At 40.4% G+C, this 25,849-nt stretch overlaps 1 protein-coding gene and 1 long non-coding RNA gene across 3 annotated transcripts; one reads left to right on the forward strand and one right to left on the reverse strand.

The window, feature by feature from the left end:
- Window positions 1-302: 302 nt before the first annotated feature.
- On the reverse strand, window positions 303-22,516 carry PRXL2C (peroxiredoxin like 2C). 2 transcript variants are annotated; one of them, XM_044940274.2, is made up of 6 exons: window positions 22,234-22,516; window positions 21,735-21,803; window positions 20,805-20,858; window positions 20,386-20,491; window positions 15,051-15,182; window positions 303-1,986 (listed from the first exon to the last, which is right to left on the reverse strand). In XM_044940274.2, exons 1-6 carry the CDS (start codon window positions 22,429-22,431, stop codon window positions 1,814-1,816), a joined length of 732 nt encoding a protein of 243 aa, XP_044796209.2. In that variant the 5' UTR covers window positions 22,432-22,516; the 3' UTR covers window positions 303-1,813. The 2 variants fall into 2 exon arrangements, with proteins under 2 accessions (XP_044796209.2, XP_006063151.3); XM_006063089.4 differs by lacking the exon at window positions 303-1,986 and adding an exon at window positions 4,743-6,822 and having other exon boundaries at window positions 22,234-22,508.
- Window positions 22,517-22,564: 48 nt separating this feature from the next.
- Window positions 22,565-23,612, forward strand: LOC123332920. The gene is made up of 2 exons (XR_006550089.1): window positions 22,565-22,703; window positions 23,353-23,612. It is a non-coding gene; the product is annotated as an uncharacterized LOC123332920 (long non-coding RNA).
- The last annotated feature ends 2,237 nt before the right edge of the window (window positions 23,613-25,849 follow it).

The following is a 25,849-nucleotide window of genomic DNA, read 5'->3' on the forward strand; positions in this document are numbered from 1 at the left end:
GAAGTTCACGGTTCATGCATTGCTGAAGCCTGGCTTGGAGAATTTTGAGCATTACTTTACTAGTGTGTGAGATGAGTGCAATTGTGCGGTAGTTTGAGCATTCTTTGGCATTGCCTTTCTTTGGGGTAGAGCAACAATGCTGCACCTTTAAAGCTGCTGTAACTCAAGGGGTGTCGAAAGCTCTAGGAATAGAATATCACTTCCACTCTTCCTGGAGACCCCAACTTTCGGGAAAGGTAGAAAAAAGGTAATGACATTATTAAGAGACATCTGCATAAGTTAACTCAGGAAACACAAGGCAGTTGGTTTAAAGTTTTATCCATAGCTTTAATGAGGGCTCAAACTGCTCCTAAGTAGAAGGGACTGTCTCTATGACAGACTGTTTTTGTGCATAGAAATTGTCATAGATCCTGAAGCCTTAAAATTAACTATGTGACTCAGCTTTTAGCTTTTCAACAGACATTACTGGGAGATTAACCCCTGATCCAGCCTTTGAGTCAAACAAGCTGCTGTTTGAGCCAGGAACTGAGATGGGCCTGAGAATCTGGGTGGGCTTGCTTCTGCTGACTCTAAAAGTCCTGAGCCTGCCGTTTGACCCTCAGGACAGCACCTTCCTGCCCATTCCACAATTGGTCTAATTGCTGGGTCTGCAGAGCACTCCCCTCCTCATCAATTGAAGACTTCTCATGGTGGATTTCTCCACTTCAAGGAAAGGACTTTCTTCAACTCTGAGAATACTTTCACCAACAACAATCATATGTGATGCCTCTTCTTGATGACATCTTACAATCCTAAGATGGACTGATGCAACTATGGACATAATGTAACTTTTGATTATGTTTTAACTTAGTTTACTATTTTGCTGCATATAAGAAGGTAAATGGGTCTAGATCTGGTGTTTTTCTACCTGATGTTTATCAAATATGGGATGAGGTGATACGGCTAACTCCTAAAAAGGAGTGCCTACTATTTAATGCTCCTATATGCTGGGAAAAAATAGAGCCATCCCCAGTAGTTAGCTGACAACTTAATTATGATTGGAAAAAAGTGGGATTTTTGCCTCATGACATATACAATACATTCCTGTGTTTTCCAATCCCAGTTTAGGTCCTCCTTTTGCCTGGCCAGGAACTGATTGGGACTGGATCCCTCAGTCACGCTGGTTTGCTCCAAATGGGACCTACTGGATATGTGGTTCTTACCTATGGGTGTGGCTTCCCCCTGGATGGATAGGAAGATGCACCCTAGGTCTAACTTTTCCTCATAGCTTCATATTTTCAGAACCTCCAGAGAAGCCTCCTAATCTGCCACACCTTAAAACTTGTTGGGTAAGATCTGTATTTCACTGGTATAATTATCTGGCTACAATATTTGTTCCCTCTCTGGAAACTACAGATGATATGTTATGCTACCAGTTGATGCTCTAACTTTCAGCCCTTAATACTGAACAAACACTAAATTAGAAAGGTGATTTTACAAAACAGATTGGCCTTAAGATATTCTAATGGCTGCACCAGAAGGAACTTGTGTCATTATTTATACCCAATGTTGTACATATATACCGGATATGAGTACTAATGTTACTCTCTTTACTAAACACGTGAACAAGATGATTCAGGCTATGGATTCTCCTAAAGCCTCAGTCACCTCCCTTGGGAAACAGTAACTAGCTCCCCATGGTGGAAAACTGTCTTATAACCATAATAATTCTAATTGTTCTATTTTTACTGTTTGCTCCCTGCATCTGTAAGTGTAACTGGGTTTGTATCTAACCGTTTGAAAGCTTTTAAGTTACAAATGGTTGTCCAGGCTCCTACCAGTGCCACAACCTCCTCCAACAATTACTTGGGACCCCTGGATCAGAAAGCCTCAATATGAGGGTTAGGAGAGTATGTTGCCTCAACAGTTTAGGGACCAGGCCCCTCAACAGCAGGAAGTAGTTATGGAATGAAAATGACGCTCCTTTCCCTTGGCAACATAATTCTCCTAAAAGAAAAGAGGGAATGAGAGAATTAGTTCCTAGGCAGGTTGATAAGAAGTCCAGGGTTCCTGAAGAGAAGGGGTCTGGGGCTCTCGAAGTGGAGATAGGGGTCTGGAATTCTCAAGGAGGAGGAAAGGACAAACATCTTTTTCCCCCTTCTATATTCCTTAGTCTTAGTCACATAGACCTTTTTTTCTTTAAGCCCAAAACTCATGATTACACAACAAACAACTCAGTTTAAACTCTGTACTAGATCATGGCATCTGGTCCCATCACTTCATGGGAAATAGATGGGGAAACAGGGGAAACAGTGGAAACAGTGTCAGACTTTATTTTTTTGGGCTCCAAAATCACTGCACATGGTGACTGCAGCCATGAAATTAAAAGACACTTACTTCTTGAAAGGAAAGTTATGACCAACCTAGATAGCATATTGAAAAGCAGATATATTACTTTGCCAACAAAGGTCCGTCTAGTCAAGGCTATGGTTTTTCCAGTGGTCATGTATGGATGTGAGAGTTGGACTGTGAAGAAAGCTGAGCACTGAAGAATTGATGCTTTTCAACTGTGGTGTTAGGGAGGACTCTTGAGAGTCCCTTGGACTGCAAGGAGATCCAACCAGTCCATCCTAAAGGAGGTCAGTCCTGGGTGTTCATTGGAAGGACTGATGCTGAGGTTGTAACTCTGATACTTTGGCCACCTCATGCGAAGAGTTGACTCAATGGAAAAGACCCTGATGCTGGGAGGGATTGGGGGCAGGAGGAGAAGGGGATGACAGAGGATGAGATGGCTGGATGGCATCACCAACTCGATGGACATGAGTTTGAGTGAACTCCGGGAGTTGGTGATGGACAGGGAGGCCTGGTGTGCTGTGATTCATGGGGTCGGAAAGAGTTGGACAGGACTGAGCGATTAAACTGAACTGAAGGATTATATAACAACGATGTATCCTGCTTGAGGACAGTTTCTCTTTCCTGAAAACCTTCTGGCTAATTCTGTTATCTTAAAATGTAAATTATGGGAGTGGGTCTAGTAAGATCTTTACAACCTCAAGACATCTTTTGATTTATTGTAATTACTAATTAAAAAGTATATAACTCCCTTGCTAACACTAGTGAGGGGGGGCACTCTCTGTCCACCTTCTGATGTGTGTGTCAGAGGTTTTCTCTGTCCCTTTTCATATTTTAATAAAATTTTGCTACACAAAAGCAAAAAAAAAAAAATTGCCTGGAGAAATATCAACAACCTTAAATATGCAGATGATGCCACTCTTAAGGTAGAAAGATAAGAGGCACTAAAGAGCTTCTTGATGAAGGTGAGAAAAGGAGAATGAAAAAGCTGGCTTAAATCTCAACATTCAAAAAATGAAAATTGTGGCATCTGGTCCCATTACTTCATGAGAAATACAAGAGGAAATAATGGAAACAGTGGCAGATTTTATTTTCATGGGCTCTAAATCCTTGCAGTGACAGCTGCCATAAATTAAAAGATGCTTGCTTCTTGGAAGAAAAGCTATGACAAACCTAGACAGCATATTAAAAAGCAGAGACATTACTTTGGCAGCAAAAGTCTGTCTAGTCAAAGCTATGTTTTTTTCAGTAGTCATGTACAGATGTGAGAGTTGGACCATAAAGGCTGAGTGCTGAAGAATTGATGCTTTTGAACCGTGGTGCTGGAGAAGACTCTTGAGAGTCCCTTGGATAGCAAGGAGATCAAACCAGTCAATCTTAAAGGTAAGAAAAGAAAGAATGTGAAGTCTCTCAGTCATGTCTGAAGCTCTTTGTGACCCCATGGACTGTAGCCTACCAGGGTCCTCTGTCCATGGAATTTTCCAGGCAAGAGTACTGGAGTGGGTTTCCATTTCCTTCTCCAGGGGATCTTTCCGACCCAGGGATAGAACTCAGGTCTTCCACATTGCAGGCAGATGTTTTACCATCTGAGCCACCAGGGAAGCCCTCTAAAGGAAATCAACCCTGAATACTCATTGGAAGGATTGATGCTGAAGCTCCAATACATTGGCCACCTGATGGGAAGAGCTAACTCACTGGAAAAGACCTCAATGCTGGGAAAGATTGAGGGCAGGAGGAGAAGGGGCCAACAGAGAATAAGATGGTTGGATGGCATTATTTACTTAATGGACATGAGTTTGAGCAAACTCTGGGAGATAATGAAGGACAGGGAAGCCTGGCATGTTGCAGTCCATGGAGAGTTAGACACAACTTAGCCACTGAACAACAACAATCAGTATTCTTGCCTGGGAAATCCCGTAGATAGTGCAGTCTGGTGGGCTACAGTCCATGGAGTTGCAAAAGAGTTGGACACAGATTAGTGACTAAACAACAACAACAAAAATTCATTTCTTTCTGATGCAGAATTCACTTTTACCCAATTAGAAGTAGGAGCTATATCATACGGAGAAGGCAATGGCACCCCACTCCAGTACTCTTGCCTGGAAAATCCCATGGACGGAGGAGCCTGGTAAGCTGCAGTCCATGGGGTCGCTAAGAGTCAGACAGGACTGAGCAAGTTCACTTTCACTTTTCACTTGCATGCACTGGAGAAGGAAATGGCAACCCACTCCAGTGTTCTTGCCTGGAGAATCCCAGGGACGGGGGAGTCTGGTGTGCTGCCGTCTACAGGGTCACACAGAGTCGGACACGACTGAAGTGACTTAGCATAGCATAGCATAGCATAGCATAGCATAGCATGTTTGGAAACTATAAAGCAAAGTTATAGAATTTAAAATTATATCTCTATCCCATTTGAGCTTTCATTATTTATTTTGTTTAGTTTTCTTCTTAGGGGACAATTTCAATGTCTTTAATGTCTTACAATTTCAATGTAAGGTTAGTTTTCAATCATAAATTTGCTAAAAGCTTCAAAAGTGATAGTCTTTTTTTTTTTGCCACATCATTTGTTGAATAAATTCATTAAAGATTTCCAACTTTCTAAATAGAAGAAATCAAAACATACAGGACCCATTAAAAAAAAAATCACTGTTGTGAGGACAGCAGAGATTGACTTACAGACCAGTTATTCAAGACTTCAAACATTTCTAATGTCTGCTTAATGGTGGACAATAACAATAAAGTATAAACTGCCATGCTTGCTTTTTAAAAAACTGTTTTCAACATCAGCTTCTCTCACAGTTTGTTTGGGTAGGCAATTTACTCTTGCACTGTATTTATGTAACTGTTCCTCGCTGAAGCATTTATGTATCTTTAAAAAATATAGCATTTTTATATGTACATTTTTATAATACAATATAAATGTAAACATATAAATTTTGTGTCAGCTATGATTCAGCAGTTTTAAGTCTAAAGTCAATAAAGGGATGCGGGCCACCAATGTTTCCTTACTTAATAAAATAGCACAAAACACCTTAATTTTAATTTTTATGAGCTATCCCATTTCCATTATTAAAAACATGATTTCTGTCTATATACACATGAAAATAGATTCAGATTTTTGGACACTTTAAAGTATATTTTGTGTATGACCTTTATATGCTTGTTATAAAAGTATTTTAAGTTCAAAGCAGTATTATACTTGCTAATAATTAGCAATATTTTAATCTTGCTGTACTTTTCATCAGAATTCCTAGGACACTTCCCACTAAAGATATTAAGACTCTAGAAAATAAAAGATGACAATTGTTCATTAAGTAAAAGCAACTTGGGGGTGGGAAGTAGAAGCTGTTTGAGAGTATACAACCAAATCATAGTGTACATTTAAATTACAAAATTTCTTATTTTTTTCAGTTTAAACAATTCTTAAAATTTCCTTTCAAAAAGCATATTGATTATATTTTAAACACGTATCAAATATTGCAAACATATTTTTCTCCTTTTACTAGTAACCCCTGTCCCCCTAAACAAAATCCTAGTGAACAGATACTGGGTGTGTGCTCAAAGCCTGTGCGCGTAGGCTGTACGGAGGTTTGGTCTGCTGTGTTTCCTCTGAGTAAAGAATTAGAAACGTATGGCCTGCAGCCTGTATAACTGCACCTTTGTGGAGCTTGCTATGTAGGACCATATTCTTCATATAATTTTTAAAGACCTTTTCTTTGCCAAAAAATGAATCATGTTCATAACAGAATAGTTGGAAAATATAAAAAAGTACAGGAAAAAAACCCCCCTGTAATCCTACCACCTAGTGATACCTACTGGTGATACTCTGGTGTGTTTACTTCCTGTCCTTCTTTTTACGCAAACAAAAATATAAAAGTATACCTACAAAAATACAATTATGCTGTTTACAGAGTTTGAGTTCCTGTTTTTCTCAATGGATCAAATGTTCTTGGTTACTTCCCTTTCTCCTTATATGTTCTTTATAAAAATGTATGATTAATGGCCAAAAATATCTTCATTGAATGGATAGCATAAGGCAAAATAAAGAATGGCATTTATAATTTTATAGCTTTTAAAGTTTGTGTAAGTGTACTTACTTTGTGTAAGTAAAATTTAGTTTTGTTTTTTTTTACCAAAATTGTTATATAAAATAAAACCTTAAAAGCTATAAAATTACAGATATCACATTTTTGACAACTGATGTCTCTCAGCATGCTATTCAACCGGTGGTACAAAGCCTCTTTATGGTTCCATAACTCCTCAAAGGCTGGGGAGGGTCAACAAGATAGGCATTGCACAAGGATATGACGTTCCCATATTTCAGGTCATGTCCCAAGGTCCATTTGAAATTGAATCTGTAATGTCACACATGGATAACTGAAGGTCTGCTTGTAAAGTCCACATGCTGAACTCCTACAAGCTGTAAAACAGAGTTGATGGGTTTATGATCCAACCTATTCCTATCATGGTGTATAAAATGGATGTTGTTACCTAGAAGAGAATAAGAATAAAAGGTAAAGGTTAACATATAGGGTTATTCATTAGATGTACTGCTTTCTAGAATCAGAGCAGTATTTTAACTTCTAATTACTCCAAATGAAAAAGTTATTTACCTGGAGTACATAGCATTCTCCATATAATGAGACAATAAATTTTAATTAAGGTAGTAAAGCATGACAAAAATTATGGTTAAATAAGGTTGGTACTTAATGCTTTATGAGCTCCAAAGGGAAAGACTCTTAAATTATAACCTTCTGTTCAGTTCAGTTCAGTTCAGTCCTCAGTCATGTCCAACTCTTTGCAACCCCATGAATCGCAGCACGCCAGGCCTCCCTGTCCATCACCAACTCCCGGAGTTCACTCAGACTCACGTCCATCAAGTCAGTGATGCCATCCAGCCATCTCATCCTCTGTCGTCCCCTTCTCCTCCTGCCCCCAATCCCTCCCAGCATCAGAGTCTTTTCCAATGAGTCAACTCTTCGCATGAGGTGGCCAAAGTATCAGAGTTACAACCTCAGCATCAGTCCTTCCAAAGAAATCCCAGGGCTCATCTCCTTCAGAGTGGACTGGTTGGATCTCCTTGCAGTCCAAGGGACTCTCAGGAGTCTTCTCCAACACCACAGTTCATTAAATGTAATTAAATAAAACAGCTTGTCAAACAGACAGGAAGAATATGGAACTAGTGTACATATCAAACCAGAAAATCATCTGTTTCTTAAATGTGATAACAGAATAAATCACTTCCTTAAAAAATTTACTCCTAATTACCAATTTAATAGCCTACATATATTATAACCATAGACTAAAAGAGGCTGAAAAATAAGAGCATTAAGACAATCAGTTATAATACATTTCTTCTACATGCTCAAATGAAACAGTAGTATAGTCTAGATCCTGTTTACTTTAATTCTTGGAATCAAGACCAGAATTTTAACATAAAACATTAGATTACTAAATATTATAAGAGGCCTGTTTTCTGCATTGTACCTATATGCTAGTCACACTAACCATTGTAGATTAAATATCATAAACCTACAGATATCACATTTTTGATAACTGATGTCTCTCAGCATGCTATTCAACCAGTGGTACAAAGCCTCTTTATGGTTCCATAACTCCTCAAAGGCTGGGGAGGGTCAACAAGATAGGCATTGCACGAGGATATGACATTCCCATATTTCAGGTCATGTCCCAAGGTTCATTTGAAATTGAGAGAATCTGTAATGTCACACATGGACAGAAAAACATCTATTTCTGCTTTATTGACTATGCCAAAGTCTTTGACTGTATGGATCACAATAAACTGGAAAATTGGATCATAAACCCATCAACTCTGTTTTACCACTTGTAGGAGTTCAGCATGTGACCTTTACAAGCAGACCTTGAGTTATAGGCTTTTTATCAAATAAGTTCAGTTCAGTTGCTTAGTCGTGTCCAACTCTTTGCGACCCTATGAACTGCAGCATGCCAGGCCTCCCTGTCCATCTCCAACTCCTGGACTTTACTCAAACTCATGTCCATTAAGTTGGTGATGCCATCTAACCATCTCATCCTCTGCCATGCCCTTCTCCTCCAGCCTTCAATCTTTCCCAGCATCAGGGTCTTTTCAAATAACTCAGCTCCTCGTATCAGGTAGCCAAAGTATTGGAGTTTCAGCATCAACATCAGTTCTTCCAATGAACACCCATGACTGATCTCCTTTAGGATGGACTGGTTGGATCTCCTTGCAGTCCAAGGGACTCTCAAGAGTCTTCTCCAACACCACAGTTCAAAAGCATCAATTATTTGGCACTCAGCTTTCTTTATAGTCCAACTCTCACATCCATACATGACTACTGGAAAAACCATAACCTTGACTAGATGGACCTTTGTTGGCAAAGTAACGTCACTGTTTTTTAATATGCTGTCTAGATTGGTCATAGCTTTCCTTCCAAGGAGTAAGTGTCTTTTAATTTCATGTCTGCAGTCACCATCTGCAGTGATTTTGAAGCCCAAAACAATAAGTCAGCCACTGTTTCCCCATCTATTTGCCATGAAGTGATGGGACTGGATGCCATGACTTAGTTTTCTGATAGTTGAGCTTTAAGCCAACTTTTTCACTCTTCTCTTTCACCTTCATCAAGAGGCTCTTTAGTTCTTCTTCATTTTCTGCCATAAGGGTGCTGTCATCTGCATATCTGAGGTTATTGATATCTCTCCCACCAATCTTGATTTCAGCTTGTGCTTTGTCCAGTCCAACATTTCTCATGATGTACTCTGCATATGAGTTAAATAAGTAGGATGACAATATATATAGCCTTGATGTACTCCTTTTCCTATTTGGAACCAGTCTTTTGTTCTGTGTCCAGTTCTAACTGTTGCTTCCTGACCTGCATACAGGTTTCTCAAGAGGCAGGTCAGGTGGTCTGGTATTCCCATCTCTTTTAGAATTTTCCACAGTTTATTGTAATCCACAGAGTCAAAGGTTTTGGCATAGTCAATAAAGCAGAAATAGATATTTTTCTGGAACTCTCTTGCTTTCTCGATGATCCAGCAGATGTTTGATCTCTGGTTCCTCTGCCTCTTCTAAAACCAGCTTGACCATCTGGAAGTTCATGGTTCATGTAGTGCTGAAGCCTAGTTTGGAGAATTTTGAGCATTACTTTACTAGCGTGTCAGATGAGTGCAATAGTGTGGTAGTCTGAGCATTCTTTGGCATTGCCTTTCTTTGGGATTGGAATGAAAACTGACCTTTTCCAGTCCTGCGGCCACTGCTGAGTTTTCCAAATTTGCTGGCGTATTGAGTGCAGCACTTTCACAGCATCATCTTTCAGGATTTGAAAGAGCTCAACTGGAATTCCATCACCTCCACTAGCTTTGTTCGTAGTGATGCTTCCTAAAGCCCACTTGACTTAACATTCCAGGATGTCTGGCTCTAGGTGAGTGATCATACCATCATGATTATCTTGGTCATGAAGATCGTTTTTGTACAGTTCTTCTGTGTATTCTTGCCACCTCTTTTTAATATCTTCTGCTTCTGTTAGGGCCATACCATTTCTGTCCTTTATCGAGCCCATCTTTGCATGAAATGTTCCCTTGGTATCTCTAATTTTCTTGAAGAGATCTCTAGTCTTTCTCATTCTATTGTTTTCCTCTATTTCTTTGCATTGATTGCTGATTCTTATCTCTCCTTGCTATTCTTTGGAACTCTGCATTCAAATGGGTATATCTTTCCTTTTCTCCTTTGCTTTTCGCTTCTCTTCTTTTCACAGCTATTTGTAAATACCTCAGACAGCCATTTTGCTTTGTTGCATTTCTTTTCCATGGGGATGGTCTTGATCCCTGTCTCCTGTACAATGTCCCGAACCTCTGTCCATAGTTCATCAGGCACTCTGTCTATCAGATCTAGTCCCTTCAATCTATTTCTCACTTCCACTGGATAATCATAAGGGATTTGATTTAGGTCATACCTGAATGGTCTAGTGGTTTTCCCTACTTTCTTCAATTTCAGTCTGAATTTGGCAATAAGGAGTTCATGATCTGAGCCACAGTCAGCTCCCAGTCTTGTTTTTCCCGACTGTATAGACCTTCTCCATCTTTGGCTGCAAAGAATATAATCAATATGGTTTTGGTGTTGACCATCTGGTGATGTCCATGTGTAGAGTCTTCTCTTGTGTTGCTGGAAGAGGGTGTTTGCTATGACCAGTGCATTCTCTTGGCAAAACTCTATTAGCCTTTGCCCTGCTCCATTCTGTACTCCAAGCCCAAATTTGCCTGTTACTCCAGGTGTTTCTTGACTTCCTACTTTTGCATTCCAGTCCCCTATAATGAAAAGGACATCTTTTTGGGGTATTAGTCTAAAAGGTCTTGTAGGTGTTCATAGAACCATTCAACTTCAGCTTCTTCTGGTGTTACTGGTCGGGTCATAGACCTGGATTACTGTGATACTGAATGGTTTGCCTTGGAAACAGAGATCATTCTGTCATTTTTGAGACGGCATCCTAGTACTGCATTTCAGACTCTTTTGATAATTATGATGGCTACTCCATTTCTTCTAAGGGATTCCAAAATAAAATACTTGGTTAACCATGATAAGATATTTGTATAAATAAGTAAACCCAGCTCTTTCCTTAAAGAAGCTATAATTTTTCCAAAGCGTAGTATCAAAATTTTCTCTTTATTAAGTCTGTTCCCATCTTGGCACACAAATGATGCTTTCTGTGTGCTCTTCATTCTTAAACAACAGAATGCATGCTCAAATGATGTCAAAACTTAAAGATGAGGGACTCAAAAAATGATGCCTTACAAGTCTGAGGATGGAAATAATTCATTCAGAAATATGACTCAATGTCATTCTAGGAGAATTTATAGGATTCATTCTCATAAAACAAGGCTTGTTTTTTGGCTAGTCTAACCAGTGTAAATTTGTGAGAAGAAAAGGGAGATTAAATAAAATGAAAGATTTTAGCTAGCTATAATGCTTCAGCAGCAAAAAGTTACAATACTTGGTCAAAATCTTCCTTCTAAAGACTTCCTTTTAGACATCTGGAATTTATTAAAGTAAATGTTAATTTTATAACTTGGAGCAGCTACACCCACTAATATGGACAGTTTTAAAGACAAAGAAGAACCAAGAAAAATTAGTTTATGAGACAGTGAGTTAGGCTTTTTGAGTGTTCAATACTTGAACATGGTTGAGCTCCAATGCCCAGCCATTTAGCAGAGGGAAGCCAAAGGAATTTTAGGTGGTCCAAATTGATCAGTGAAGCTACTTATAGATCAATGGAACAGGATAGAAAGTCCAGAAATAAACCTAAGCACCTATGGTCAATTAATCTATGACAAAGAAGGCAAGAATACACAATGAAGAAAAGACAGTCTCTTCAATAAGTGGTGCTGGGAAAACTGGACAACTACATGTAAAAGAAATTAAAACATTCTCTGATACAATATATAAAAGTAAACTCAAAATGGATTAAAGAAAGACCTAAAGATAAGATTGCATACTATAAAACTCCTAGGGGAAAACAGAGGCAGAACACTTTGACATATATTATAGCAATATCTTTTGGATCTACCTCCTAGAGTAATGCTGCTACTGCTAAGTCACTTCAGTGGTGTCTGACTCTGTGTGACGCCACAGACGGCAGCCCACCAGGCTCCCCCGTCCCTGGGATTCTCCAGACAAGAACACTGGAGTGGGTTGCCATTTCCTTCTCCAATGCATGAAAGTGAAAAGAGAAAGTGAAGTCGCTCAGCCGTGTCCGACTCTTAGCGACCCCATGGACTGCAGCCTACTAGGCTCCTCCATTCATGGGATTTTCCAGGCAAGAGTACTGGAGTGGGGTGCCATTGCCTTCTCCACTAGAGTAATGAAAACAAAACAAAAATAAGCAAATGGGGTCTAGTTAAACTTAAAAGCTTTTGCACAGCAAAGGAAACCACAAACAAAATGGAAAGAAAACCCACAGAATGGGAGAAAATATGTACAAATGAAGCAACCAAAAGGGATTAATCTCCAAAATATACAAACAGCTCATGCAGCTCAAATCAAAAAACAAACAACCAATCAAAAATAGGCAGAATATTTAAAGAGACATTTCTCCAAAGATGTCATACAGATGGCCAAAAAGTACACGAAAAGATATTTAACACTGTTACTTATTAGAGAAATGCAAATCAAAACTACAATAAGGTATCTCCTCACACTGGTTTGAATGGCCATTATCAACAAGTCTACCAACAATAAATGTTGGAGAGGGTGTAGAGAAAAGGGAACCGTCTTACAGGGTCAGTAGGAATGTAAACTGGTACAACCACTATGGAGAACAGTATGGAGGTTCCTTAAAAAACTAAATATAGGGCTTCGCTGGTGGCTCAGTGGTAAAGAATCTGCCAGCCAATGCAGGAGACATGGGTTCAACCCCTGATCCAGGAAGATTCCACATGCTGAGCAGCAACTAAGCCCACATGCCACAACTATTGAGCCTCTGCTCTAGAGCCCCAAAGCCACAACTCCTGAGCCCACAGGCCACAACTACTGAAGCCCTACAGTAGGGCTTCAGTGCTACAGCGCTCCGCAGGCAACAAGAAAAGCCCCTGGAACGAGAAGCCCGTGCACCACAACTAGCGAGGAGCTGCCACTTGCCACAGCTAGAGAAAAGCCTGCATAGCAACAAAGACCTAGCACAGCCAAAAGTAAATAAATAAAAAATTTAAAAAAACCCTAAGAACTACCATATGATCCAGCAATCCCACTCCTGGGTATGAATCTGGAGAAAACCATAATTTAAAAAGATACATGCACTCCAATGTTCACTGCAGTGCTATTTACAATAGCCAGGACATGGAAGCAACCCAATGCCCATCAACAGAGAAATGGATACAGAAGATGTGGCACATATACACAGTGGAATATTAGCCATAAAAAAGAATGAAATAATGCCATCTGCAGCCACATGGATGAACCTAGGGATTATCATACTAAGTGAACTAATCAAAGAAAGATAAGTATCATATGACATCATTTACATGTGGAATCTAAAAAAAAATGATACAAATGAACTTATTCACAAAACAGAAACAGACTTCAACTTATGGTTGCCAAAGGGGAGAAATGGGGGGAGGAATAAATTAGGAGTCTGAAATTAACATATATACACTACTATATACATAATAGGTAATCAACAAGGACCTACTGTATTAAACAGGGAACTCTACTCAATATTTTGTAATAGCTACATGGGAAACATAATGCTGAAAAAATCCATTTCCTCTAAGGGATTCTTGCCCACAGTAGTAGATATAATGGTCATCTGAATTAAATTCGCCCATTCCAGTCCATTTTAGTTCACCTAAAATATAGATGTTCACTCTTGCCATCTTCTGCTTGACCACTTCTAATTTACCTTGATTCATGGACCTAACATTCCAGGTTCCTAAGCAATATTGCTCTTTACAGCATCGGACTTTACTTCCATCACCAGTCACATCCACTAACTGGGCTCATCCACAACTTTGACTCTGTCTCTCCATTCTTTCTGGAGTTATTTCTCTACTCTTTTCCAGTAGCATATTGGGCACCTACTGACCTGGGGAGTTCATCTTTCAGTGTCATATCTTTTTGCCTTTTCATACCGTCATGGGGTTCTCAAGGCAAGAATACTGAAGTGGTTTGCCATTCTCTTTGCCAGTGGACCACATTTTGTCAGAACTCTCCACCATGACCCATCCATCTTGGGTGGCTCTACAAAGCATGGCTTATAGTTTCATTGAGTTAGACAAGGCTGTGGTCTGTGTGATCAGTTTGATTGGTTTTCTGTGATTGTGGTTTTCATTCTGTCTGCCCTATGAAGGACAAGGATAAGAAGCTTATGGAATCTTCTTGATGGGAGAGGCTGACTGTGGGGGAAACTGGATCTTGTTCTGAGGGGCAGGGCCATGCTCAGTAAATCTTTAATCCAATTTTCTGTTGATGGGCAGGGCTGTGTTCCCTCCCTGTTGTTTGACCTGAGACCAAACTATGGTGGAGGTAATGAAGATAAAGGCGACCTCCTTCAAAAGGTCCTCTGGATGCACTGCCGCACTCAGTGCCCCCGACCCTGCATCAGGCCACCACCAACCCACGTCTCCACCAGAGACTTCTGGACACTCCCGGGCAAGTCTGGGTCAGTCTCTTGTGGGGTCACTGCTCTTTTCTCCTGGGTCCTGGTGTACACAAGGTCTTGTTTGTCCCCTCCAAGAGTCTGTTTCCCTAGTCCTGTGTAACTTCTGTAATCAAATCTCAGCGGCCTCCAAAGTTAAATTCTCTGGGGGTTCTCAGTCCCTTTGCCAGATCCCCAGGTTAGGAAATCTGTTGTGGGTCCTAGAAGTTTCTTAACAGTGCCAGAATTTCTTTGGTATAATTGTTTTGCATTTTGTGGGTCGTCTGCTCACCTCCACTGAAATTTTTAAAGAGTATGATAACCACATACAAATTACTGAAGCACCACTGATTTTCCCTATCCCAAATACCTGGAATCACTCAGGCATGGAATGATGGCCACAGTACATCCAGTAAACAGACATCAAAAATATACAGGTGTGTTTGAAAACAAACGATGTCCCCTGTGAAAGCACAGCATCCTGACTGCCGCCATGTCCACTTTTACATGGTGGCTACTTAATAAAGAAAGTGGATGGCCTCTTGACTTCCAGAAAGCATAAAAAGCACACTGCTGAAGCTGAGCTTTGATGCTTACCTGGACCTAAAATGAGTGTTCCACCTTGCTGAGCTGGATCTCCTTGAAAATCAAAAAGAGGGCCAGTTACTGCTCTCCACAGGCTCCGAATGCTTCCTGAGAGTATATTTGATTTTACATGGGGGCTCTGTCCTGAAATATTAGGAATTGTCTTTAGATGTTATCATTTTATATTTGACTTGATATTAAGATAATGTTAGTATTTTTAGAAAACAGTCTCTCTCTTATGTGTTATCTTACTTTTGACTTGCCTTTTTCTCTTCCTTCGAAGAACAGTTTCTCAGCCTTTCACTACCGATGTTTTAGACCAGATAAGTCTTTGTCCTGAGTAACGTAGGGTGAATACCATCATCTGTGCTCTCTGAACTTACTACATGCCATAGCCACCACCATTCACCAAGCTGTGAGAACTGAATATGTCTCTAGACAGTGGCAAATATCCCCTGGCAGGGGGGAGGGGTCAAAATTGTCCCCAGTTGAGAACTACTGCTTTAAAAGAAGAAGTGATGACAGACCCAGACAATTTTCTGCCACCGAAAAATGTCAGCTATAGAATTCTCAAACTGGCAGCACTTTCCTTTTTAATCCCCCATTTATATTTGTTTTCGTCTCTTACCTAGTAATAGATAACTACATTCCTCTTCAGAAGACATTGTGGCACAGACTACTGTTATATGCTGGTCGAAACTTGTTTACTCTTTCTGGGATCACAACTAAACATTTCCCAGTCTTCCTGGGGTTTGGTAGGGCTGTATGACTACAATCAAACCAATGAGTAAAATAACGTGTGCCACTTCCACAGCATCTCCTAAAAACCTCTCCAGAGGTGATTATCCATGTTTTTTCTATTAGGTTGGTGCAAATATAGCTGCAGTTTTTGCATTGTTGAAATTTGCCATTTGATTTTGGAATACATTCTTAATAAATGTGGTTATGTTATATATCATTTTAACGCACATTTCTCATTTTATGTTTTTTTGCTAATGACTTATTGCTATTTATTTCATATTTATTTTGGACTATGGAAATGATGTTAGACAACCAAATCTGAGCAATTTTCTCACTTGAGTTTAGAATGAATCATAAAGCAGTAGAAACAACTCAGTAATGCATTTGGTCCAGGAACTGTTGATGAATGTACAGTGCAGCGGTGGTTCAAGAAGTTCTGCAAAGGAGACAAGAGCCTTGAAGATGAGGAACGTAGTGACCAGCCATCGGAAGCTGACAACGACCAAGTGAGATCATCAAAGCTGATCCTCTTACAACTACATGAGAAGTTGCCAAAGTACTCAACATAGGCCATTCTACAGTCATTTGGCATTTGAAGCAAATTGGAAAGGTGATAAAGTTTAATGAGTGGGTGCCGCATGAGCTGACCGGGAATTTTTAAAAATGTCATTCTGAAGTGTTGTCTTCTCTTATTCTATGCAACAACAAGGAAGCATTTCTCAATTGGATTGTGATGTGCAATGAAAAGTGGATTTTATATGACAACTGGTGATGACCAGCTCAGTAGCTGGACAGAGAAGAGGCTCCAAAGCATTTCCCAAAGCCAAACTTGCACCACAAAAAGGTCGTGGTCACTGTATTCACTACAGCTTTCTGAATCCTGGTGAAACCATTACCTCTGAGAAGTATGCTCAGCAAATTGATGAGATGCACCAAAAACTGAAATGCCTACTCCTGGCATTGGTCAATAGAAAGGGCCCAGCTATTCTCCATGATAATACCTGCACATAGCACAACCAATGTTTCAGAAGTTGAATGAATTGGGCTACATAGGTTTGCCTCATTCGCCATATTCACCTGACCTCTTGCCGACTGACTACCACTTCTTCAGTGGGGAAAATGCTTCCACAACCAGCAGGAGGCAGAAAATGCTTTCCAAGACTTCGTTGAATCCCAAAGAATGGATTTTTACACTACAGGAATAAACCCACTTATTTCTTGTTGGCAAAAATGTGTTGATTGTAACGATTCCTACTTTGATTAATAAAGATGTGTTTGAGTCTAGTTATGATTTAAAATTCATGGTCTAAAACATCAATTACTTTTGCACCAACCTAAATACATCCTTTGAAGTTTGGATTGACAATGGCAGAGCCATATGATGGAAGAGGCCTGAGTCTTTCCTACTGTGTCCCTCAGTTGCTGCTTGGAGAAGCACCCAATAGAAATATCCTTCTTGAAATGTGAATGAATAGGAACTAACCTCATTCTTTATATGCCACTGAGACTTTGAGGTTTAGCTGTAACAACAGTTAACTATAGCTACCTCTCCATCTTTGCTTGTCAGTTTTTCTATTTCCTTTCTCACAGTGACTGATACTTTCACTACCTTTGAGTAAAGAAACTACCTGTCTTATAACTTATCCTTTTCCTACCCCTGCCTTTTATTAAAAAAAAAAATCTGGACTCCACCAATTCTAAGGCCAGAGAGTGACAGAGCAGTGAGACATTGCAGCTCAGGTCTTCCTGCCTGCCGCAGTCTGCCTCTCCAGGTGCATGTCAACCAGTGTACACCAGTTACCAGTCCCATTTATCTTCTCCTGTGGGAGTCACAGCACAGAGCTAACCCCTCAGCCCTGGGGTCCAGCTTCAACTAGTGCTTTGGGCTTTTTACTTTAATGATTATGCTGCCTTTGACCTAACTGATTTCTTAATATATCCAGATAACTATTATTTTCTTCATCTCTCCAACTTTTCTGTTTCTTTCATGTTTAGAGGAGGATGGACATTCATTCATCTTACCAAGAAACAAATACATTCTCATTAACTTAGAGACATGGGTAAAGAGACTAAAGTTTATGTTTTTAAGGATTTTATACCTAAAATAAATGTTCATAAATCCAAACTATCCCCTTATGTCCAAAGAAGGGTCATTTAATATTTCTGAAATTTTAAAAATTCAATAGAAGAAGATTCCACAACCTAGTATTTCACAATCTTGGCTGTAAAGCACAATCTAATTTTGCCACTATGAATTTAGTTATGTGTAAAACTCCTGGGTTTTTTTTTTAAATTTTTTCCTCTTTACTTTGATTCTTGGACTCAAGACCAGAATTTGAATTTGAAATATTAGATTAAGTATTGTAAGAAGCATGTTTCCTGCATGCACTTATCTGCTGTCTATAACAATCACTATAGATTTAATACCATAAACTGGCTTATTATCAAGTAAGGCAAAATGAAATATCAGGTAAACCCATTACTTCCTTGAATTTAGTGGCTTTATTTTCTTATTCATTGTCTTTATAACCTGTCCCATTAATTTTAAATTATTATATTTTATTTTCAATGTGGTTTTCAAGTAGGATTATTCTTAGACTGATTCTAAGACTTGTGCTTTTTCAGGTGGGAACTTTAAAAAATCATTTCATGAGAATCTAATGTTTTCTGTTTGGAAAAAGAGTTGTTTGACACAGATCAAAGGAGTTTAAATGATTTGAATATAGTTTCTTAATAATTATAAGCATGTATTTTGCTTTAAATTCATCTGTTTTCTTTGCAATTCTCTCTCTTTATTGAGGCAATGAATGATGAGGTGTTACTAAAGTAAAACTCACAGTCTATATCAAAAGCAGCTAAATGATAAACAGACCTTACATATGCTGAGGCTCTGATACAGCACAGGAAAATAGTCTACCAAAGATTAAGGTTCACAATCTGTACTGTTGCAATTTCCTATACTAAAAAGAGAGGAGAAAACAAAGAACAAAATTCTCTATCTATGGTACCTCATCATTAGTTTTAATAAAGTTCAGGTCGCTTTCTTTAAAAACATTAGTAAAGGAAGGGATCATGTCAACTCCGCTTCATAAGTAGCAGCTCTGTGATCTGTCCCTCTGTGTCTCTACTTCAGGCCCTGTCATTTCTTTCTAGCCTATTACTACAAACTTGTCAAGAATACCAATGACAATTGATACCTCCTGTTTGGCACGTTCCAATTGCTTCTCTACCTGGCAACAAGACTTCTCCACTCAAACACTTTTATGACACCCCCACTGCCTTGAGAACAAATCCAAACTCCTTGGCTTGTTCCCAGACACAGTCCCTTGGCTCACACAATTCCCAACTGGCTCCTAGGCTCTGGCCAGACAGAGAGAACTGCAGTTCTCCAAGAGTCAAAATTTTTCATACTGATGTGCTACTTTTTGTCAGCTGCAGCATTCCCAGCCTCACTTCATCCAGCTAACTCCTTAAAGAGTGAGCTTAAGAGTTAGCTTTCTAAGAAGCCCTCCCAGATTCTTCTCTCTCTGTGCATTTCTGGTATTACAGGCATTTTTGTATTATAGGTATTGCCAGTACATGCTCTCCTCTTTTACAAGCCTTAAGCTGTAATGTAATTAACTGTTTGCTTCTTTCTCCCAGGGTAGATTATGAGCACTGGGAGGGCAGGGGCTGCGTCTTTTGTCACAGTTGTCCTGGGAACAGCCAACACAGTGGGTGCCATGGGTGTCATTCTCAACATTTGTTGAGAATAAGTGATCTGGGTTCTAGTTGAGTTCTCTTGCTTGGTATTTCAGAAGCCAAGTTCCTTTTTTCTAAAACCCATATCAATAGCTCACCTAAAGCTTATTGCACTTTTAATTATAAAGAACTGTGCAAGAGTAGGGAATGTAGACCATACAGAGATGAATAAAACATCAAACCTTTCAACTAACTATACTACTAATCACCTTAAGTTCAATCATAGAGTATATAATAAAGTACAAGGTGCTATTAAAAAACAATGAGGGAAGCAATTGTTTCTGCTGGTAGAGCTATTTAGAGCCCCTTTGAGTTGGGCTTTAGATGAAAACTAAGATTTCATCAGTTAAAGAACATAAGAGTGTTCAAAGCCATGGTGTTGAGGTATGAAAATGTATTAACTTAAGCAATATTATTTTTCTTTTAAATACAAAAATAAAATATACTCATAAAAAAAAAAAAAATATATATATATATATATATATATATAAAAGCCACTTTTCTCACTCCTATGTCTTGGGGTAAACATTGCAATGTCTTTTAAAACAATTTTCACCACATACACATATATAATAGTATAGATATTTATGTTTATGAAAATGGTTTTTATTTTCACAAAAATGAAATCACACTGAAAACACTGCTTTGAACTTGCATTTTTTCATTCATTTAGAACTTCACCAACAGCCTTCCATGTCATTACATCCAGGAAATGAATTTTAGAGTATCATGAATCTGGACCACTTACTAGAATCATAAAGAGCAGGCTGATTTATGAATTTACCATTTGTTCCCCTATGCATATATATACTTATGTGAAATGTGAAATACACTATTAGCATTTCCTACTTGAGACATGTCTTACCTGAGGAGGCAATTTCTTCACCTCTTTTCATTCCCAATCTTTTATAAATTTCTCTCTCAGGATCAACATAGATTTCATGAGAATACCCAGTTAGTTTACAGAAAGGCTGAAAAAAAAAGTATAGTTGGAATTTTTATCAAGACAAATGAGAGAAAAATAGTGATAATCTGACTAAATTTTAGCAAATTTAGACCCAGGTTCAATCCCTGGGTCAGAAGATCCCCTGAAGAAGGGAATGGCTACCACTCTTGGCCTGGAGAATTCCATGGACAGGGGAGTATGGCAGGCTATAAGTCCATGGGGTTGCAAAGAGTTGGACATGACTGAGTGACTAACACTTCAGTGATTTAAGTAATTATATAATTTTTATGTCTAAAACATATTTAGCCTGTTAGGGTCCCAACTGGCTATATATTTACCTCAATATGATGGTAGGATGACTGTCCAATCACTATGAGAGTGACATTTGCTTCCTTTAGGAGAGAAAAAGGACATATACATATTATTAGAAATTATGTTTCCCCTAATTATAACTTCCCCTAATCCAATTCTTTTCTTCCATTTTAATGCCACCTATAGGCTTCCAGAAGAATGGAATGAGTCAAAGCAATTATGCTAAAATATTCAATTAATTCAGATGATTCTTTTGCTAAGTAAGAATTTAAAAATAATAGTCAGTAATTCTCTACATTTTCCCAAAAGGCATACATTGAACTAGAATAAAAACTATTAAAGTAGGGTTATTTAATCAGACAATTTTATTCTTTCACATCTCAATTGACAAGGTCTGCTGAAAACAGATCTTAATTTTACAGAAGCTACCAATGCTTTCACTAAAAAGCTAACCTGGGGACAAACCTCTATATGCTTGAAGAAATACACCTGTACGTGGCTGTCACAAGAATGTGGAGCTGTAATTCCATTAAGGATACAACTTTTTCACCTTAAAGTTATACTAGTAACTTCCTGTAATGAACAACTATTTGGAGTGTCTGTATTATAAAACTAAAGAAAAGAAAATATTTCTAGCATTTCTGTTTTTGGTAATTATGAATCAACATTTGAGAATAGGCAGGTTATTAGGTAACATCAAAATTATTATTATGGTTAGTACTTTTATAGTCAGGCAGTAATGAATAGGACAGAAATACACTTCCAATGAGTCTCTTCCCTTTTTGGAGGTGTTGGGGAGATGTGTGGGATGGTGATAATCTGGATTTGTGAGCGTCTGCGCTGGAGAGGCGGTGCGTTCCGCCCCTCATGCCATCACACTCCTCATAAGCGGCAGGTGAGTTTCACCAGGCCGCCCGGAAGCGGGGCACGCTGCTGCTCACTCTAGGGAAACTTACTTGTAAGAAACTCTTGGGGATTTTGGCCAGATCTTCTACATATTCCTTGCAGATGTAACACAGGAAATGCTGAAATCCCAACACAGGCAAAAAGGACAAGTTAGCAACTAACACTCTGGAAGTCAGAAATAACCAAGTACTTATGCGTGACGTAATGCAACAGCCAAGACGGTTAGAGATGTCAAGGGTGCCCAAATGTGCACTGAAATTGGGCCCCACGCAGTCTCTGTTAGGCCTCTTCGCTCGCTGAGAAAATGGCCTTGGCTTGGCGGGCTGCTTTTCCTTTTCCGTTCAAGGAAGCGAGAGCGGAGTACGCCTTCCAGAAACCTTTAGTGGACGACCACTAGAGGAAGGGTCAGGCCCGGCGGGCTCCGTTCTCTGGTCCTGGACCCTTCCAGAGGCCCGATGTAACTCCCCCCAGGGGAGGCCGTGGAAACAACCTCCATCCCTGCCTGCAGGTGAGGTCCCTGCGCCGGATCGTCCCGTCGCCCGTGCTCACCCGCACGAAGACCACGATAGCCCGGCGCTCTCGGAACAGCTCACCAAACGGCACAGGCCTCCCGGAGGCGTCCAGCACCGGCAGCTCGGCCACGGCGGCGGCCAGGGACTGCCAGCTCGCGGGGCCGCTTGGGACTGGGGCTGGGGCGGCGTGAGCGCTGACCTGCCGCGTGACCGGGGCCTCGGAGGGGGCTGCCATCGCGCCCTACGTCCGACGGCCCTCGGAGAACGACCGAGCGGGATCGAGGCTGGGTGGGTTGGAGGGCGGCCAAGCGGAGCGCAAGGGGCGGGGCTCTCCATGGGGCGGAGCTGCCCGGGGCCCAGGCTCGCTGCGGAGCTCCGGGGCCTAACCCGGTGCACCCGGCGGTTCTCAGGCAAGACCTCGAGTCTCCTTTTGACGTGGCTCTGATGGTTCCGAAGCTGCAGAAGGGTACAGAACCACTCTCGAGTTTTCTGACCCAGCCGCTCATGGTAGGAAGAGAGACAGAGACGCAGAGAGAGACAGGGAGGGCGGGGGCGGAGAGAGAAGGAGAGACAGAGACAGGAGACGGGGTGCGGGGAAGAGAGAAAGACGGAGACAGAGAGACGGCGTGGAGCGGGGAGACTGGGGGAAGAGAGAGAAGAGAGAAAAGAGGAGAGCGAGATACAAAGGCGAGAAAGGAGTTAAATATGAAGAAAGCCCCTGCCCTCCGTAGCCATCTGGGCTGCAGTTAGCTCTTAGTTACCTTTTCAAGAGAATCAGTTGCCTACCAAGCACATCCCCCCCTGCTAGATTTAGTCTGGTTTAAATCCACTCCCTCCTCAGTTCTCGTGCTTTTTTTTTTTTTTTTTTGAGCTATCGTTAACATACACTGTAATATATAAATCTTAAGTGTGGATTTAAATTTTATTTTTAGTTAAAATTTAAACATTTGTCAAAATTTTATCATGGAAATTTAAAAACCTGCCCAGAAAGTTGAATTTTACAGTGAACACTCCTATATCCACCACCTAGATTCTACTGTTGGTTAACATTTTACTCTATTAAAATTAGTGCATCTGTCCACAGTTAGGTGAGTTTTGCCTGATTATTCACCCCTGTTATCCACTTACTGTTTCATGCTCAGTCCCTCTTTTGCAGCCCCCTGGATGGTAACTCGCCAGGCTCCTCTATCCATGGGATTTTTCAGGCAAGAATATTGGAATGGGTAGCCATTCCCTCCTCCATGGGATCTTCCTGACCCAGGATCCAACCCAAGTCTCCTGTGTCTCCTGCTGCATCACAGGCAGATTCTTTACCACTGAGCCACAACTCCATAAAAATATGGACCATTGCTATTGAGGAAATTCCCTCAATTATATTTTTTAAGAGCTAGTATAATAAACCTATTTATAAATGTGCTAGGTTGTTTCAGGAGTCAATTTTCTTTCTTCAAACTTTTGTTTTGCTAAAGCTATTTACTAGGGTCCTTAAGTGAGATGACTCTGTGTGTGTATGTATGTATGTATGTAAATGATGGATTGAGAAGGATGAGAAAAATGGATTTAAATGGCTTTGCATCAGTTTTGTAGATGTCCTACAGTACATGCATACCAGGTAGTCTTTTAAGCATGTTTCTATCCCACCTTGCTTTCTTCTGGTGCAGGCTGCAGGCAAGCATGCATATGGGAATTTAGGAATTTCTGCAGCCTCTTTGAGACTCAGCTGGTCCTGGACTTGGAGGTTGGTCTTGTACTGGGGTTTCTCATAGATGGTGACAATGTGTCCAAGCCTTCCAGGGCAGAACAAGACAACATTCAGGTTCTTTGTCTTTAAAAGTTCACCCACCTTTGTTTTTGGATTTGTGGTTCAGAAAATATGATCCTGTAGAGTCCTTTGGACTGAAAGGAGATTAAACCAGTCAATCTTGAAGGAAATCAACCCTGAATAATCATTGGAAGGACTGATGCTGAAGCTCCAATACTTTGGCCACCTGATGAAAAGAGCCAAATCATTGGAAAAGACCCTGATGGTGGGAAAAATTGAAGGTAGAAGAAGTAGAGGGTGACAGAGGATGAGATGGTTGGACGGCATCACTGATTCAATGGACATGAATTTGGGCAAACTCCAGGAGGTGCTGAGGGACAGGGAAGCCTGGTGTGCTGCAGTTTATGGGGTCACAAAGAGATGGACACAACTTGGCGACTAAACAACAACAAAATTTATGGTATTTGTTTAGTGGAAGACCTTCAGGATCACCCTTATCTAGCACAGAGGATTCACTCTGCCACAAAGTACAGGAGAGACTGATCCAGAATCCTCTGGCTTTCAGTTGTGTAAAGACATCCATTATTGAACACACATTTAAATGCTCATTCAGTGGCACCCCACTCCAGTACTCTTGCCTGGAGAATCCCATGGACGGAGGAGCCTGGTAGGCTGCAGTCCATGGGGTCGCTAAGAGTCAGACACGACTGAGCAACTTCACTTTCACTTTTCACTTTCAGGTATTGGAGAGGGAAATGGCAACCCACTCCAGTGTTCTTGCCTGGAGAATCCCAGGGACGGGGAAGCCTGGTGGGCTGCTGTCTATGGGGTCGCACAGAGTCGGACACGACTGAGGCGACTTAGCAGCAGCAGCAACAGTTTGAGAAACTCTGCTGTGGATTTGGACAGTTCTGATCATAGACCTATTTCTAAGTCATGATCTGCCAGTGCTGGGGTACCACAGATGCACTCTCAGGGGCACTGCAGCATATTTTAAATACTTGAGGGAAGTAGAGGTTATCTGTTTGACATCCTTCTTGTGAGGGGAGGTAGTTCATGATTTCCATTAGACTGCATTTCTTTTCACTATATTTTGAATAATGTCATATCTTTGCCAAGCTGGGTTTCTAACAACTGTGATAAAAAGCTAGAACCTCACAAAAATCACTGTGTTTAGGGAATGAGGTTGGATATGTCCAATCTGATTCAAGATTGGAGAAGTTGGTGCAATGTCCGACAGGTAGGCATGCCCTGGGTGAAATACAGATGTTACTTTTTCTTATAGTGTGTATGTGTTAGTCATATCTGACTCTTTGCAACCCTTTGGACTGTAGCCCGCCACTCTCCTCTGTCCGTGGGTTTTTCCAGGCAAGAATGCTGGAGTAGGTTGCCATTTCCTCCTCCAGGGGATCTTCCAGACCAGGGATGGAATCCATGTCTTCTGCATCTCTTGCATTGCAGGCAGATTCTTTACCACTGAGCCACCTGGGAAGCCCCCTTAATTTATAGTTGTATCTTAAAATAGCTACTAAGTTGTTCAGACAGAAGTTGTTTGGATCTAACTTCTAAGTAAAAGGAACTGATAGGAATTTCTTTCAGCCTAAGGGTGCTGTGAATAAACTACTGACACCAACAAATAAACTAGTGTGAACCAAGCAAGTCTGGAAATCTTTGAATCAGACAGTAGGCTCCTTGCCTCTTGCAGCACTGTAGTATCTTCACAGACTGGCACAAAGTCTGGCACACTGTAGGCCTCTATGAATATTGTCCGATTGGTCAATACACGGAATGTGCAAGAAATGGTGGCACTAGAGAGTTTTCAGCAGCTAGCATGGATCCAGTATGAATGGGAGAAAAGTAGGCAGAGTGCTTTATAGAACGGGTATTTTCC

The sequence above is a fragment of the Bubalus bubalis genome, chromosome 3 (genome assembly GCF_019923935.1).
Source record: "Bubalus bubalis isolate 160015118507 breed Murrah chromosome 3, NDDB_SH_1, whole genome shotgun sequence".
In the NCBI taxonomy this organism is placed as follows: Eukaryota; Metazoa; Chordata; class Mammalia; order Artiodactyla; family Bovidae; genus Bubalus; species Bubalus bubalis.